The following is an 18,223-nucleotide window of genomic DNA, read 5'->3' on the forward strand; positions in this document are numbered from 1 at the left end:
CATATTTTAAGAACATGCGCCTAAATTACAACAATTATTCATTCCTGTTGAGTGCAAAAATAAAAGAGCAAAGGTGGCGTAACCATGGTAAAAGCTTCTATAAATACGTGAAGTGAAAAAGATTAGTAAAGACAAACATAGGACACTTACAGTTAAAGGTCAGGAAAATTATGATGGTGAACAAAGAAGTGATAGAATTGAACACATATTTTGGTTCTGTCTGCACAAATGAGGACACAAATAACCTCCCAGAAATGTTAGGGAACCAAGCTAGTGAGTGGGTAGAATTGAAGGAAATCAGTATTAGTAAGAAAATGGTGCTGAGGACGTTAATGGATTTAAAGGCTGACAAATCACCAGGGCCTGATAATCTACATCCCAGAGAATAGACCTCGAAAATATCGGATGCATTGGTGGTTATCTTCCAAAATTCTATAGACGCTGGAGCAGTTACCACAGATTGGAAGGTGGAAAATATAACCCCACTATTTAAAACGGAGGGGGAGAAAAAAAAGGAGAATTATAAACCAGTTAAACTGACATCAGTAATGCGGATGATGCTAGTGTCTATCATAAAAGACATGAGAACAGAACATTTGGAAAGCATTAATAAGATTGGAAAAAGCTAGCATAGGCTTTTGAAAGGCAAATCATGCTTTAAAAAATCTAGAGTTCTTTAAGAATGTAACTAGTAGAATAGAACCAGTGGATGTGGTGCATTTAGATTTTCAGAAGGCTTTTGATAAAGCTCCTCAAAACGGTTAGTGGGCAGAACTAAAGCACATGGAATAGGGAGATAATGCGTTGGCATAGATCGTGAATCGGTGAGACAGGAAATAGAGTGGGAATAAATGGGTCTTTTCCTCAATGGCAGGCAGTAGTGGGATATCACTTGGTTCAGTGTTTGGGCCCCAGCTTTTCATTATATAGGCATAAATGAACTGGATGAGGGAACCAAATATAATATTTTCACATTTGCTGATGACACAAAACTGGGCAGAATTGAGAGTTATGAGGAGGATGCAAGGAAGCTTCAAGGTAATTTAGACAAGTTGAGTGACTGGACATACACATGGCAGCTTCAGTACAACGTGGCTAACGTGAAGTTATACACTTCGGTATGAAAAACAGAAAGGAAGAGTATTATTTGAATGGTGATATATTGGGAAATGTGGATGTCCAAAGGGATCTGGTGTCCTTGTACACCAGACAATGAAAGGCAGCTGCAGCAAGTAATTAGTACGGCAAATAGCTTGTTGTCCTTCATTGCAAGAGGATACGATTCAGTAGTACATCACACCTGGAGTATTGCATGCAGTTTTAGTCTCCCTCCCCCTCCGTAAGAAAGGATATAATTGCCATAGAGGAAGTGCAGCGGAGGTTTAATAGGCTGATACCGGGACTAACTATGAGGAGCGATTGGTTCGACTGGCCCTGCATTCACTAGAATTTAGAAGGAGATTGGATTGAAACCTATAAAATTATAACAGGAATGGACATCCTTGATGCAGGGAGGATGTTTTCCCTAGTTGGGGAATCCAGAACATCGTCTAAGGATGCAGAGTCGACCACTTAGGACTGAGATGAGGAAAAATTCTTCACTCAAAGGGTAGTGAACTCATGGAATTCTCCCCCACAGAGACTGTGGAGGCCAAGTCACTGTTTGTATTCAAGAAAGATATAGATCATTTTTAGATTTTAATGGCATCAAGGAGCAAGGGAGTATCTTTTTTTAGATTTTAATGGCATCAAGGAGTATGAGAGTAAGTGGGAATATGGCATTGAGATAGAGGACCAGCCATGATAATTTTGAATGCCGAAGTAGGCTCGAAAGGCCAAATGGCCTACTTCTGCTCTTAATTTTGATGTTTCTACAACCTAAAAATAGGACACTGTCCTTTCAAGAATTAAGGCAGGAAATACATCAACATGCAAACAGTGGTCAAAGTGTGGAACTGTCTTCCACAAAGAGCAGGTATTGCTGAGTCAATAATTAACTTTAAATATAAGATTGGTACATTTCTGTTAATCAAATTACAGGATATGGGGCAAAAGCAAGCACATGGAGTTTACATGAAAGATCAGTCATGATCAGATAGAATGGCAGTTCAGGATAGAGGAGCTAACTGGCCTACTCCTGATCCTTTGCTCCTCTAATTACCCTCACCACAGGGTTTTTAGCAGGTCAAAGAGGTCACTCAAGCACCATTTCAAAACTAATTAGGATGGACAAAATATGCTGGCCTTGCTTGTGATGCCTGACAATGATTTAATGAAAATAAGGCTCACTGGAGTAATTTTCTTTGGACAAACAATGTAAGCAAACTTTAAAATGCACATAATTGCAAAGTGGTGATGGCCTTCAATTTCCTGAAACATGCATACCGCTGCTGAAAAGCAACATATACCTTCTAACAAACGTACACTGAGGAACTAATTTAAAATTTGATTTTAAAATGTTTTGACAAGGGAAACTGTACTGCAGAAGTCTAATTTAGATGATTATTAATTTCTTCTGCAGTGGTGACGGTGTCTTAATGCAAAATTTTCAAATTTAGAGTACAGGCTAAGGCTGCAGAGGTATAAACTGGGATAAATTCAGGGCAACAATGGCATAATGGTATTATCACGAGACTAGTAATTCAGAGGCCCAAGCAAGACCTGGGTTCAAATCCCACCTTGGAAATGGTGAAATTTGGAATCAATAAATATCTGGAATTATGACCATGAAACCCATTGTCGATTGTCATAAAAACCCAGCTGGTTCACTGATGTCCTTCAGGGAATCTGCCATCCTTACATGGTCTGGCCTACATGTGACCCAGATCCTCAGCAATGTGGTTGACTCACAAATGCACTCGGAAATGGAAGGCAGTTAGGGATGGGTAATAAATACTGGCCCAGCCAGTGACGCTCACATCCAGTAAATTAATTTTTACAAATATTAGTGCTGCATTGTGGGCACACAGATATTAAATATCACAGCACACTGTAATGACAATTGATCAGGGAACATTTTATCATAGATGGAATTAAAAACTATTTAGGTTTGCAATGGGTAAAACTGTCAATTGAATTTTCTTCAGAAATTCAATTACTTAGCAGATTTCAGAATATAACTGCAATGCAATTAGAGCACGATGCTTACTGCAAGCACCATTAGAATTAAACAAATATCCAAATCGGAAAATGTTCCCTGGATAGTGGGATTGATAATTACAGTTTCTGAAGTTCCACTGGAGTACCATGTTCCATAGTACTAGGGAACAGCAGTTAAAATATTTCTGTAACATTTTCTTGACCACAAAAATACATTTGTCTATTTTTTTCCCTAAAATGCATTATGAACACAGTCTATATACACTGATCTATTTTAAAGGACATGTATTGACAGAAAGAAAGCGATTTATGAAATCTTTATTTTACTCTCTCTCAGTTAATTTATTTGCCCTGCTTTAAGTCTCTTAATAAGGTTAATAAAATGTTAAATGTTTTTGTTGCCTATATGTTGGATAACATAACAAAATGGCAAGATACTTGATTTATCGCTTGTTCTAAAATTTTTATAAGAAGCATTTCTGAATATGCTCTACAAAAGGGATTTAAAATGCATTTAAAATGATACGAAACATCTCTAGCCACATAGGACCATGAAGTTGTTATTACAAAACACGCCTTTTCCAAATACTTTGCCTATCAGATGAAAAATAAAGATAGCTATTTAATAACCGGCAACACAAAACTAAACTGAATGCTCATGTTTTGAAATCTTGATTTGTTTGTATTGGAAGGTAAAGAAATCTCAGCACCATGGTTCAGTTGATTTCCTCGGCACTTTATTTAAAAGACTGGCATGAATGGAATGATACAGCTTTTTGGATCTTTTAACATAAATAGACAAATCATAAATATCATATTTATCAGAAATAAAGAATGCAAGTAGATTAACTTTAAAAATTAATAATCCTTGCTTAGCTGAAATTAAAATGGTTCCATTTAAAATGTTGAATTCCATCTTTATCCAGTCAGTTCAACAGGAATGAGACCACAGAATAGCTATGAGGCTACAATCCCCATTTTACTGTATGCCAAAGGATTAATAGAGCAATAAGGCCAATGAACACTTTCTGGATGAGCAATATTGTTAGGGTGTCCAGACCTACTACCATGCACTTTTCAAAGAATACAATATCAGAAATCCATACTGCAAGGCTCATGCCACTGATTCAGTTGGTGAAAGCAGTGTACAGCAGAATCAAACCAAATAGAAGCTCCTATGCTTGCTTTCCAAACTGAGCTACATTTAGTCTGAGCTGGGTGAGCACTTGCAGCACATCAATTAATCTTGGTGCGTTTTAACATGGGATGTGAAATTACGTCATGGTTTTCACTCCTGATTCCCACGGACAGATTCCCTGCTAGGAAATGCAGTTGACTGAGCATGGACTGGATTAAGTTCAGCTGTGATGATCATCTGCAGTTGGCTAGCCTACAAAATATCCATCTCCAAAGTAGTCATTTGGGCAAGGTGTGCAAGGCAGTACGTGTCCACGGAATTGCAGAATGTTATTCCGTCTTCACATGATGTATCGTCTAACTTGATTGGTTCTGGAAAACCATATGCTCAGAACTCTCCATTGTAATAGCATAAGAGATCAGCAGTGCCACACTTAATCTCACTGGTGAACTGATAAGGGTGGCATGGTGGCACAGTGGTTAGCACTGCTGCCTCAAAGCGCCAGGGACCCAAGTTCAATTCCGACCTATGGCAACTGTCTGTGAGAAGATTGCACTTTCTCCATGTGTCTGGGTGGGTTTCCTCCGGGTGCTCTGGTTTCCTCCACAGACCAAAGATGTGCAGGTTAGGTGGATTGGATTTGCTAAGGTGGGGTTACAAGGATAGGGTGGGTGATTGGGCCTGAGTTAGGGTATTCTTTCAGAAGTCGGTACTGTTATATTACTAAATTGTAATACAAATATTACTCTTTTGTCTTGCCGCGTTGTATTGAATTCTGATGATAAACAGTCGAAGTCTTCCAGATGATGACAAATTATTTATTGAGTAAGATAATAATAATCTTGTGAGTTCTTTCACTTTCATACTTTGCCTAGTAAAACAAATAAGATTAGATTAAACTAACAACTATGACAAAACACTACACTCTGATCTGATTAGGTCTTCTCTCTAGCTGTTCTCCACACACACTAACTGAAGAAAGAGCGGGAAACTCATTTTTTTAAGCTTCTGTTAGTGTTACCATCTCGTGATCTGTCTGTACTGACTTCACATTAACTAAACGTGTATTAACACATACAGAGATCACTACAGGTACAGACTCAATGGGCCAAATGGCTTCCTTCTGCACTGTAGGGATTCTATGATAGAACCATGATTTAGGGAAAATTGACACCACAAAAATGAACAACTGCTTAGTAAGCTACAAGTTGGCAAATAATCTAGTTTTCCTCTTCATCACACATCTTCCCACCAAGCAAGGTACTAAAGTTCCACCAAGCAAGGTATTAAAGAAGTGATGACTGATTAAGAGAAGTCAATCACACCAGGTATTAGACATCTAAGGAGAGAGCAACAAAGTTACGGTTTCAGGTCGATGATGTCTTGTCAGGATTGGGAAAAGTTAGAAATGCAATAGGTTTTACAGCAATTAAAAAGAGAGGAAAAATTAAAGGAAAGGCAGTGATGGGACACAAGGCAGAGATTAAATGACAAAATAGATGATAGTGCAAGACAAATGGGAAAGAGACAAGTGAAGGATGGGTCTAGAGGTTTAATTGCACATAGCTGGTGTATTACTAATAAAAGTTGTCTTAACAAATGGTGGCAATGGCTATGAGCTGAAATTGTTGCATCAATGCAGAGATGGAAGGTTGTATTTCAAAGATCAGATACTGTTACTCAAGCCAACATTGGGATTCACTGGAACAATTTTAGAAGGCTGAAGACAGATGGGGGTGTGAGGTAGAGAATTAGAAGGACACGTGGTGATCTATCGATCTCCCTTATGGACTGAAAGGTGCTCCATAATGTGGTCTCCCAATATAGAGAGACAGCACAGGGAGAGACAATTGTAGTACACGGAAAGTAGTAACAAATTGTTTCACCTGGAACTAACATTTGAGACCATGGACAGTGGTTTAGGAGGTGTTGATCTCTTGTATTTGTATGGGAAGATGCTGTGTGAAGGGAGCAAGTGATGGGGGCAAGGCTGGACCAGGGCGTCTTGAGAAAGAGTCCCTTCAGAATACCAAAGGCAAGGGAAGAGAAGGAAATGTGTTTGGAGATGGCTTCATGCAAAGTGGCAGAAATATTGGAGGGCCACTCATTTAATGTGATAATGGGAGGAAGAGGAAGGGGTGAAAGGACAGGGGCAGGAGTCAACACAGACCCAGTCAAGGGCCCTATCAACTATGATGGAGGGAAAAGGAAGACACATCAGAAGTCTGTAAGGTAATCATTAAAACAGATGCAACAGAGACAAAGAAACTGGGAGAATGGAAGACAGTCCTTACAGGATGTGGACTGGAAGGAAGTATAGTCACAATATTGCTATAATCTCAGAATGCCAGTTGATGAAGGGGCATACTGGAGTCAATGTTTATTCTGTCTTATATTTATTCTTCATTCAGTCTTATATTTATTTAAAGAGTGGAACTTAGAAACACAGGGCACGATCTTCTGCAAAAATGTCCAAGTGCGCTAGCGAGCGGGAATTGCCGCGAGTTTCCTGGCACTTGGCCCAGCGAGGCCAGCAATGCTATTTAACATTAATAGGACCACTTAACGAGGCCTCGCGGTCTTCACACCCCAAATACCGGTTCGCCAGCTGATTCACCAGGACTGCACTCGCCAGCCCTCCACTAATAAGGTCGAGCAGCCCTTAAGCTGCACTTGCTCAGCCAACCCCAGCCAGCTCACAACAATGGCATCTCGGAGACCAGCCCAGGTTTGGGGACGCTGACCTCGGTAGGCTCCTGGATACAGTGGAGGACAGGAGGGATCTCCTGTTTCCCTGAGGGTCCCGGAGGGTGAGCCACAAGGCAGCCAGTGTTGCCTGGAATGAGGTGGCGACAGCAGTCAGCTCGGGCAGTGTGACCAGGAGGACTGGCCTCCAGTGTCGGAAGAAAGTCAATGATCTACACCAGGCAGCATGAGTGAGAAGACACCAACGTCCCACTCCCACCACCAAGGGAGCATTCCCCCATCCCCCTCCCCCTTCAACACTCCCTCCACCAACCCCTTCAACCCTCCCTCTACCCCAACCCTCCCTTCACACCCACCCCAACAACTGTGAACTACGCATGTGGCCAACGATGCCCTCTCTTTGTCCCCTCAGGAAAAACGTTCCCATATTCGTCGGCAGAGGGCCCAGACTGGCAGTGGGGTGCTGGACCTTCTTCGAGGAGCATTTAAAAGATCTGATAATGAGTATCAGTTGGATGGGCCAGAGCAAATTGAAGTTATGGATTTACTTGAGCTGTGTATTTGTAGATATTTGAAAGGAGGTTGAAACAGGCTTTTTGGTGTTGGAGAACTATACGTTGGAGGTCATGGAGAGATGACCTCCAGAGGAGTTGTATGTTGCAGTTAAGTCTGCAGAATGTTTAGAAAACGAGTTCAGAATTATCCAATGTGGCAGCCTTGCACATACTGTCAGATGAAACCCATGTCATAAAAGCCGTCCACTGAAAGTCATTATGACAGAGGAAGCCATTCAGCCTACTGAATCCATGCCAGATCTCTGTAGAGCAAATCAATCAGTCCCATCTTCTGTAAATCTGCAGGTTTATTTTCCTCAAGTGTCTATGCAATTTCCTTTTGAAATCATGTATTGTCTCCCCTTCCACCACCCTGATAGGCAACGACTTCCAGATCATTACCACTGCGTAAAAATGTTTTACTTTGCTTGCCTGAAACTTTAAACCTGTGCCTCTCAGGCTTTGTACCATCAGCTAATAGAAACAGCTTTTCTTTGCATATCTTATCTCAACTCTTTGTAATCTTACACATATCAAATTTCCCTCAAGAAAATGTCCATTCTATCTCCTATTCTCCTGAGGAAACCTTCCCCAGATTCTCCAACTTAGCCTTGAAGATAAAAATCCGAGACGGGATTCCCAATCCTGCCACACCAGTTTCCTGGTGCGGCGTGCCCCTGCCAGTGGCGGGATTCTCCGTCTCACCAGCCGACCAATGGTATTTCCCATTGTGGGCAGCCCCACACTGTAGCGATATCTCCAGGCTTGGGGGCGCTGCTGGCGCAACAGAGATTCCCGACAGCGGAGAATGCAGCCCCCCCCATCTCTGGAGCCAGTCTGATAAATCTCTTCACCCTCTCCCTATCTCCTGTTTCTGCCACAATACATCACCTATTAAATTCATATGCCACTAGTAAACTCACTCTGCTAGCCTCTTTGCTGTTACAGTTGATTGACATCGTCCTCACTGTCTGTTGTACCTTCCAGAGTTTGTATCATCAGGAAATTCAGTCGCAGTGGAAAAAAATAAAATTAACAGACTCAATCTGTAGTCCTACCCTTTTTAACTGCAGGATGGTAGGAAGTGCAGTTTGCACTTATCCATCGACATGGCTATTATTTGGTCACCACCCTGACTTGGCTTCCTGCAACTTAGGAAATTAGTAACTATCATAACTGTCTAAATTGCCCTGTTTAAAGAGGCAGAACACAGGATTCGAATTTTGACCCATGTGGTTGCAGATAATGTAACTGCTCACCAATTTCATGGCAACCCTAGATAAAAACAAATAAAAATGATCCACAGCAAAAGTTCGCAGTTCACTAACTTTACAAGCTGAAACTAACACCAATTACAATTTTCATGCAAGATACAAACTTGGACATTCAAATCAGTTCAGATAATGAGTACATTAACTTAAAAACTAATTGAAAATTCCAACTGGAAAACGGTGAATGTCTAAACTGTGCACAATTTCCAAATTGCTGGCATAAAATGGGATACCTAATGATCCAATGAAACAGCTCACAAAAGACAAATAATCATAACACTAATCCAAATGAAACTGGGCTTAAACAACTGCAGCTATTCCAGAACATGATATTTTAAGTGCATGCATATATTAGATATAGTGTGTGAAGGATGTTCAAGGAGAAGGATTAATCTGGATTTTCAGATTATTTTAAGGCACATCCATAATTATTATGCAGTCATACTGAACCAATAAAATAAGATTTCCCCTGCCCATCGCAGTTCAATATTGCACAAGCTAAATCAACCAGGAGGTGCAAAGAATATTCCAACTAATACCTCCAATAAATTATCTTGACTTAGTCAGTCAACCACAATGCAAATTGACATAAATCACCAGTAATCAAACATATTTTGAATGCAAATCATTCCCCAAACTAAACGTATTGAAAAGCAAATATAGAAATGTAGTTATAATCAATTACAATTATAGTGTGTACAGTCATAAATATTTAACACTGCATAACGTTTAATTAATAATAAAAAAGGTGCAGTTACAAATCAAAAGTATACAAATATCAAGAATAGAAGCATATAAGTAACACAAGGGGAGAGGCAAATGCTGATACAGGAATTTGCACAACAAATCATTTGATCACTATTTCTTTTTAATATATTTCTAAAATCTACAAAGGTTTGGATTGTTGAGGGATGTTAGTGTTAGGGAAACAAAGGTAGTATAAAGGGATTTATATTTGTATTGGTAAACATTAGAAATAAAGTATAGTTTTATGTGGGTTTAATTTAATATTACTGTGCCTGGAAGGGTGAAACCTAGTTAGATTTATGTTGGACAAAGATGTTTGTATGTGTGGGGGTTGGTTAAGTTCCAACTATGTTTCTTTTGTGCTTAGAGAGGGCTACAGTGTGAAGAATTAATAAAACGTATAAGCATGTGAGGGTTGCTTAGCAACTGGGGGCTTGTAAGGTAGAGAAGTTTTTATGTTTTAACTGAGCTAATTTGATTACAGTTGGAGGCAGGATCTCGGTGCGTGAACATCTCAACTCTGCCAGAAGATAAACTGGATAGGAGGAAGCTACAAAGCAACAAGCTTCCTAAAGTACAAGTTAGACTCCAGATAACCAGGCAATTGGGGCAAAACGAATCTATATGAAGTCAGGAGTTAAGCGAACATTGACCAAAGTATTGTTCAGAAGAATTCAAGGAAGAATAAAAAAAAGTGTTCTGAGTTAAAGAGTCAATTGCAGTAACCAGATTTAAAATGGAATAACAGCTTTCAAGAGTAAAACAAACATCTGATGCCATTTTAATACAGTCTGAAAATCCAACGGTAAAACTATTGTGGAGAGTTTGCACAGCCGACATGTCAAAGAAGTTCTAAATGAAATGAAATGAAATGAAAAAATGAAATGAAATGAAATGGGTTTGCGTAAAGGGGTTTGCGTGAAATCCTGGATTGGATTCGCTGTTAAAAATGAAACAAAAGTTCTGTTTAGAAGTGCCATTTGGAAAACCTGGTCTGGATTACGGAATGCAAACTACCAAGGGAAAGAACCATAATTACAAAAGAAGATTTTAAAGCGTGTTTTTGTCAGTGCAGTTTGGAAACTCTCGTGTGACAATCATGTGAGGGGATGCTGAGGAGACATCCACAAACATTCACCTGAGCTGAAAAGGGGCTTCTTGTGTTAATGAGACCATTGTAGATTAAGATGTGCTTTGTGACCTGTGTTAATCCTAAAACCAGTGTATAATTATTAAGCTAAGGGGAGAGTAATGGAATATCGTATAATAACCCAACTTTCCATGATTTTAAAATTATTTTTATTAATTTTTTAATATTCTAACATTTTTACAAAGAATATACACAATCACAACACAAACTGCAGTCCCCCCACACCTTGACAGCCACCAGATCCTCAATGTGTAAGGTAAACAAACCCAATCGCTGGTAGAACCCCTCATCTGCCCCTCTCAGAGCAAATTTCACATTCTCCAAACATAGGAACTCCATCATATCCCCCATCCACGCCGAGGCACAGGGGAGAAGATGACCTCCACCCTAACAGAACCCACCTGCGAGCGATTAATGAAGCGAAAGCTAAGACATCTGCTTCCTCACCCGCCTGCAACTAAGCCAGGTCGGACACCCCGAATATGGCCTTCAGGGGACTAGGTTCCAGATCTACATGTAGGATCTCTGACATGGTGATATAAAATGACCCCCAAAATTTCTCCAACTTCGGGCAGGCCCAGAACATATGAACATGATTAACTGGGCCCCTTCCGTACCATTCGCAGCCATCCTCCACTCCCCAAACTACCGGCTCATCCACGCCTTTTAATTGAATCAACCCCAGCCTCCCAAACGAGTGTGAGGCATTCACCCTCCTCAGCACCTTATCCTCCACCATGATCCTACCATAAATCACTGAAACAATCTCACCCTCCACCCCCATCACCGACAGCACTCCCTCCAGCAACAAAGAGGATAGTGCCACCAGAATATTCGGGAAGACCTTTCTCGGGAAGTTCCGCACTTGCATGTATCTGAAACCCTCCTCACGTTGAAGCCTAAAAACCGCCCCATCTCTTCCATGCTTGAGAACCGCCCCTCCAAAAACAAATCCTCCATCTCCTTCACCCCTCTCTCCTCCGATTCCTGGAACATCGCATCCATCCTCCCTGGCTGAAACCCAAGGTTCCTTCTTATCAGCATCACTCTTGGGCCCACTTTCAACTTAAAGTACTGCTAGAATTGTCTCCAAATATTCAGCATGGCTATCACCACAGGACTTCCCGAAGACTTCCTTAAGGGCAAACAGTATCGACGCCATTCCCTGCGCCCGCAATGCTGACCCCTTACAGAAACCTGCCTTCCTCTGCACCCATAGGGGTTCCGTCTCCCTACTCCAGCCTTCTCCACATTCGCCACCCAGTAATAGTATAGCACGTTCAGTAGGGCCAACACCTTGACTGCCACCCCCTTTGCAGCATCACTTTCCTTATCCTAGCCACCTTCCCTGCCCACACAAACAATGAGACCAGCCTGTCCACCCCTTTAAAAGAATGACTTCTGTAAAAAGACCAGCAGACACTGAAACAGAAACACAAAATGCAGCAGAATGTTCATCTTCATTGCCTGTACCTGGTCTGCCAATGACAAGGGGAGACTATTAACTTTTCATGTATGATAAATGTTTTTTTCCTTATTAAAACTAATTAGCGGTCCTGTGACTCTGGTCTTCCCGTTTTATATAAAATAGTAAAAGCTAGGCAGCCGAGGCAGGATTCGCGGACTCGTATGACAGCAAAACTAGTGCTGCACCTGGACTAATTCAACGACCGTTAAGGGGCTAACACCAGTGCCATGTGGAACACAAACGATTCCAATGGGAAACACTCAGGAGGCTGACAAGTTGCAGCTGCACATACACACGACACGCCCCACACACACCATCCCAGCCAACAAGATGGCAACAAGATGCGCAGCACCAAGATTTACTGATGTGGAACTGGAGACGCTGCTGGACGCCGTGAAGGAAAGGTGGGCGAGCCTGTACCCCGGGGTGGGAAGGAGGTTGCCAGCCTCCATCATTCGGCAGGCATGGAACAAGTGGCAGAGGCCGTCAACGCCATGGCCCGGCCAGCACTCTAGAAAGGAACTACACAACCTCCTCAGGGTGGCCAAGTTGGTAGTTCTGCACCCCTAACACCAACCCCCATCCCACACACCCATAACCCCACATCCCACCCAACCGGAGGACAGCCGAACCCCCACCCTGCACCACAGGCGGCCACCATTGCAGGGTTCCCTGGGCACTGAAGCCACCAGCTACTCACACCCTGGACTACATGTGTCGGACTGTGTAACACTGTGCTTTTTCTGTCCCCCAATCCTCCCCCTCTCCCCAGGCGAAGGTCGCACACAACTGTTGAGAGCGAGAGAAGACTGGACGAGGACCGCCGGACCTACCGGCCCACATCACGGTAGAACAGAGGGCACTGGACATGGTCGGTGGGCCCGAGGAAAGGGCAGTCGCCGGATCGGAGGTTGGCACCGAGCGAGGAAGTGAGACCTCGCTGAGTGGCAGTTCACCATGACACATGTGTCACCCCCTCACCCCTCCACCCACCCCAATTCACCACTACCCCACCTCCATACAACGTCCACATCCAGCCCCCCAATTTGCGATGCAAGAGCTACTGGTGATGGCACAGGCTCATCGGGCTGGTGTCTCCCACCCCAAACCCAGACACAACCAGAACCCTGTGTGTTGAAGCGACAAAGACAAGACGGACACGGACGGAAGCCCTCGACCCACATGCCAAGACACCTCGGAGCTCGAGTCCGGGGATTAATGACTTCCCATCACAGCTGTCTCCAGTACGCTCAACTATCCCAGAGACACTCATCTCAGTTCGGCAATTTAGTGAAGAGGCTCCTGGGGCACTATCTGGTGCGAACCACACACATGCTCTGGTACAGCAGGGGGAGGTAGGAACTCCCAACGGGGCAGTCGGTCAAAGGGTGGGCCGACCCCAGGATCTAGCTGTCGTCCAGTTGGGTTTCGGGCTTCTGTATATATTTGTTCACATTAAACATCTGTGCACATTACAACCTATTCGGTGCTCTGTCAGAAGGGTGTGAGGGATGGGGTGGGCTAGCCTGCGGGAATGGGAGAGTGGATGGCAGTTGTTGATGGGATTGGCCATGGGACCATAGTTCAGCCAGCGTTACCCACACCCCACCTCTCCTGAGATTCAATGGGACCATATGATGGAACGACCAGCTCACATGCAGGGATCACCCTGGTGGAAAGTGCTACCGTGGGCAAGAGTCAGACATTGTCAAATAATACAGAGCACCAGAGCTCATCCCAGAGTGGGTTGTCATCAGCCTCCATCCCATAGGCCATACCCGCTGTTACTGCCAACCCAAGGCCACACCCTGTAGTCAGGCAAATATGAATCACGCAGGGAATTGCAAGCGGTGGGGTGGAGGTGGGATGCGGTGTCCATGTCCGTGGCCAGCCCCCACACCCCACACCCCGTAGTCTGTTTATCTGTCGACGATTAGAGCGTCCCGTGCATGTTAGCCCAGGTGCACATGTTGTGCGGCCTCCCGTGCCTATTCGGGCACCAAGTACTGCCCATCCTCACACTCCCCCGCATCCTCCTCGTTAGACGAGGACTAGCGTTTATACTCCTCCCCACGTACGTCGCCCCTCCTGCTGCGTGATGTTGTCCGCCCAATCGCCTTTGCCGATTTCGATGGAGAAACCCGCCCAGGGTCTTTTGAGCTCGGATTCCATTCTGAGATCCTCCCATCCAGTTATAACACCAGCTTGGGTCGTAACACTAGCTCAAACTACTCGATGTGATTACCTTGTTTGACTGGTTGCACTGATCTCATTATTCTCAACTGAATTCATTATATACCCATGGGATCAGCATTATTCTGCAAATCCAGTTGTCCGGATCTGAAAACACCTGAGAGAGTCAGTGAAAATTGCCCATTATCAGGGAATCATGCACAGGTGTGCTTTTCTTAAGAGACAAACTGAAGAGTTTTAAATAATTTTGCCACAGGTTTTGGAAGTTCAGGTCAGCAAGTAAAATTATTCAAATGTCAATGGAACATTAGGGAATATATAACATTACAAATTAGAGATGGTTTAATCATTTAATCACAAGTACGAATCATTGTTATTCCAATGGCCCATACCCCATTTCTGTGGTACTTACATCCATATAACGCCTTTGACATGACAAAACATACTAATGCATGCCACATATTGGAGCGACGGAATGGCGGGTGGATGAGGTGGGGGATGGGGCAGTGAGAGGAATGCATAGTAGGCCACAGATTCAATAAGTTATCTATTTAGCTCTTACATTTTAATACCATATTTTCTAAAGGTTCATTTCAAGGTGCAATTTTGGTGTCCATAGCTTTGATAAAACAATACTGTTGGGGCTCACAGCAAAACAATATCAAAATCTCAGATACATGGAAAATATAGCCTCTAGTTTCTGGAATCAAGAGGAACACAAATCAAAGAATAAGAGACTTTTCTCCATATTGATCATCAAAGGTTTTCTAAACATAATCAATTTTTCAGGAGTAGCTCAAAAAGCTTCATTCAAAGGGCATCAACTATCTTGGAAGCCATGAGGGTCGAATTGAGTGCATCATAAAGAATTGGAATTTGGTGAGAGTGGCAATTCAGTTCAGTATTTCTGCTTTTTTCATCAATAATTATAGTGGTCTCTGCGGCAAGAAAGAGGATGAGAGCAAGAGTCGAGGGGGGAAGCAGCGAGAGTCAGGCAGGGAAGCAGGAGAAAGTCTCAGGAAGCGAGAGAGGCCACTCCAAATCAGGTCATGCAAGCTCCGAAAATGAATCCAACCCTTAATAAGTCGAACTGCTACTTTTTGCCTGAGCATTTTTGTCTCAAAAACTCAACTTTCATGTAAGTATATATAAGTTCCCAGGAACAGATGGTTTCCATCCGCTGTTTTTAAAAGTAGGTAAGAGCAATCTTCCAAAGTTATCTTAATTCAGAAACTGTTCCTTAAGGTAACAAATTGTACACATCACTCTGCTGTTTAAAAAAGGCAACAGGGAAAATAGGAAATGATTGGCAGCTAGCCTTAAATCTGTTGTCAAAGAAATAGTTAGATTCTATAATTAAGGTAAATAAAGACCATACTCCCAGATGGCCAAAAACTGCTTTCCCCTTTAAGGTTGATTTAACACCTCAGGCAAGGGGTAAGGTTGAGAAGCTGGGCCTTCATGAATAACCTCAGCCGGCAGGGGAATTGAACCAGCACCGTTGGCTTTGCTCTGCATCTCAAACCAGCTGTCCAGCCAACCGAGTTAAACCACACATGCATGTTGGAGATCTGGATCAAAGACAGAAAGTGTTGGACGAACAGAAGGTGTGGATGCACATCTGACAGCATCCATAATGAGAGAAACAGAACTAACGTTTCAAGTCCAATGGAACTCTTCTTCAGACTCCCTCTTAAGAGACTAATAGTTAAAGTTGAAGCTTATGAAACCGCAGACAAATTACAGATTGGGTTCGAAATAGTTGTGCGGCAGGAAACATAGCAATAGCATTGCGCAAAGAACAATAATGTCCCCTCTATTTATCGCATTTGTTAGCAGTTTAGATGACGGGCTAAAATCCACGTTTACTGTTGACAGAGAAATAACCAGCATTGCAAGCAGTATAGATAGAAGCATTATCTATTAATCTCTTAACAAGTTGAAATTAATGAGGAATACTGCGGCAAATAGTGGCCTTGGAAGGAATGCAGCATTCATTTACCAGACTGATACTGGATTCCCAGAGTTAAATTACGAGGACAGATTACACAAACTAAGGTTGTATTACATAGAGCATAGAACATACAGTGCAGAAGGAGGCCATTCGGCCCATCGTGTCTGTACCGACCTACTTAAGCCCTCACTTCCACCCCATCCCCGTAACCCAATAACCCTTCCTAACCTTTTTGGTCACTAACGGCAATTTATCATCGGCAATGCATCTAACCTGCACGTTTGTGACTGTGGGAGGAAACCGGAGCACCCGGAGGAAACCCATGCAGACATGGGGAGAACGTGCAGACTCTACCCAGCGGGGAATCAAACCTGGGACCCCTGGCGTTGTGAAGCCACAGTGCTATCCACTTGTGCTACCATGCTGATCTCTGTATTCTTTGGAATTCAGAAAGTGACAATTTGTTCAAAGTTTAAGATATTAAGAGAAATTGATGGGATGAAGAGAGAAGCTATTTCCATAGGTGTGTCAAGGGATCGGAGCATAGTTTAAAAATTAAAGCCAGGCCTTTCAGGGGTGAATTTCAGAAGCACTTCGATACACTAAGGGTGATGGAGGTTTGAAATTCTCTTTCGCAAAGGGCAATTTTATAACATACATTTTCATTTTAAATCCTATTGATTTAAAAGATCCCAAATGATATGCATCATGATTGGGTATATAGAGTTAGGTAATCGATAGCAATGATCTCACAAAATAACCAAAGGAGCAAAGGGCTAAAAGGCCTCCTCCAGGTCTAATGTTTCCATATCGAAAGGTTCAAAATAAGTATTTAAATTAGAATTAAAATTTGACTCGACTACCCCAACACACTCCTGGCTGGTCTCCCACTGGTTTAGGTACCTGCAGCTTCGGGACTTCGCTAGGAACAAGATTCTGAGCTTTCCAGCAGAGGCGTCCCCTCGATTTTGGAAGAGATATTGACGGCAGGATGAACAGGCAAAGGGGGGCGTCGGTGATCCACGGGAGTATTCCGGGGGAGGACGGGGTATCCTTGGAAGGAATAAAGCCAAATGGGAGAAGGATTTGGGGAAGGCTATGGAAAACGGTCTGTGGTGTGAGATGCTCCAGAGTGAACACCTCAACTTCGCGTGCGAGGTTGGGGCTGAAACAGCTGAAGGTCGTTTATAAAGCGCACCTCACGAGGACAAGGCTGAGCCGAGGGCTGGAGCATGTCTGTGAGCACTGTGGGAGGACTCCTGCAAACCATGTTCATTTGTTTTGATCCTGCCTGAAGCTGGAGAAGTATGGGAGGGAGGTTTTCAAGGTCATCTCAGGGATGGTACACGTGAGCTTGGAGACAGGGTCCCGAGAAGCCATTTTCAGGATGTCGGACTGGCCAGGGCTGCAGCGGGTGCAGGGGCAGATGTTTTAGCCTTCACCTCACTGACTGCTGAGGTTTGTCCTGTTGGGGTGGAGGTCAGCTTCTCAGCCCTGTACCTCAGCTTGGCGGGGGAATCTACTGGAGGTTTTGACTCTCGAGAAAGTGAAGCTGAAGGGTTGAAGGAAGGGTTCTACTATTCAAGGGAACTGTTTATCGTGCACTTTCACGAATTGGTTGCCATCAAACAGTCAGGGGGGGAGGGGGATTATTGCTGGTTTTGAGCACATTATTTACGGGATGATTGTTAACTTTTTTTTTTACTTGGTATGTACGGGTGATATTTGGTTTGTATATTGAAGGGGAAGCTGTATTTGTTATTGCTGGTTTTCGTTTGTAGTGTATTTGATGAAAATGTGGAAAAGGAAAAAGATTTTTTTTTAAAAATCTGTCCATCTGCTCCTTTAAATGTACTCAATGTCACGAGAACCACCAGGGCCACAGAAAGCAGACAGGAACAAGGGGGGCAACAAGGGGTAGAGACCCAAGGAAATGCCAAAGG

The 18,223-nt window shown here is 43.1% G+C and overlaps 1 protein-coding gene across 4 annotated transcripts in view; it reads right to left on the reverse strand.

Annotated features, from left to right (window-relative positions):
• Window positions 1–18,223, reverse strand: part of atrnl1b (attractin-like 1b) — a 1,095,064-nt gene that overhangs the window by 846,857 nt on the left and 229,984 nt on the right. The window contains exon 11 of one of the 4 annotated variants that reach the window (XM_038774133.1): window positions 3,820–5,108. The exons of the other annotated variants lie outside the window; for them this stretch is intronic. Within the exon in view, the coding sequence (XP_038630061.1) occupies window positions 5,098–5,108 (11 nt within the window). The 3' untranslated portion in view covers window positions 3,820–5,097. Of the gene's footprint in view, window positions 1–3,819; window positions 5,109–18,223 lie in introns of those variants that run through there. 4 annotated transcript variants of the gene reach the window in all.

This window comes from Scyliorhinus canicula, chromosome 16 (genome assembly GCF_902713615.1).
Source record: "Scyliorhinus canicula chromosome 16, sScyCan1.1, whole genome shotgun sequence".
Taxonomy (NCBI): Eukaryota; Metazoa; Chordata; class Chondrichthyes; order Carcharhiniformes; family Scyliorhinidae; genus Scyliorhinus; species Scyliorhinus canicula.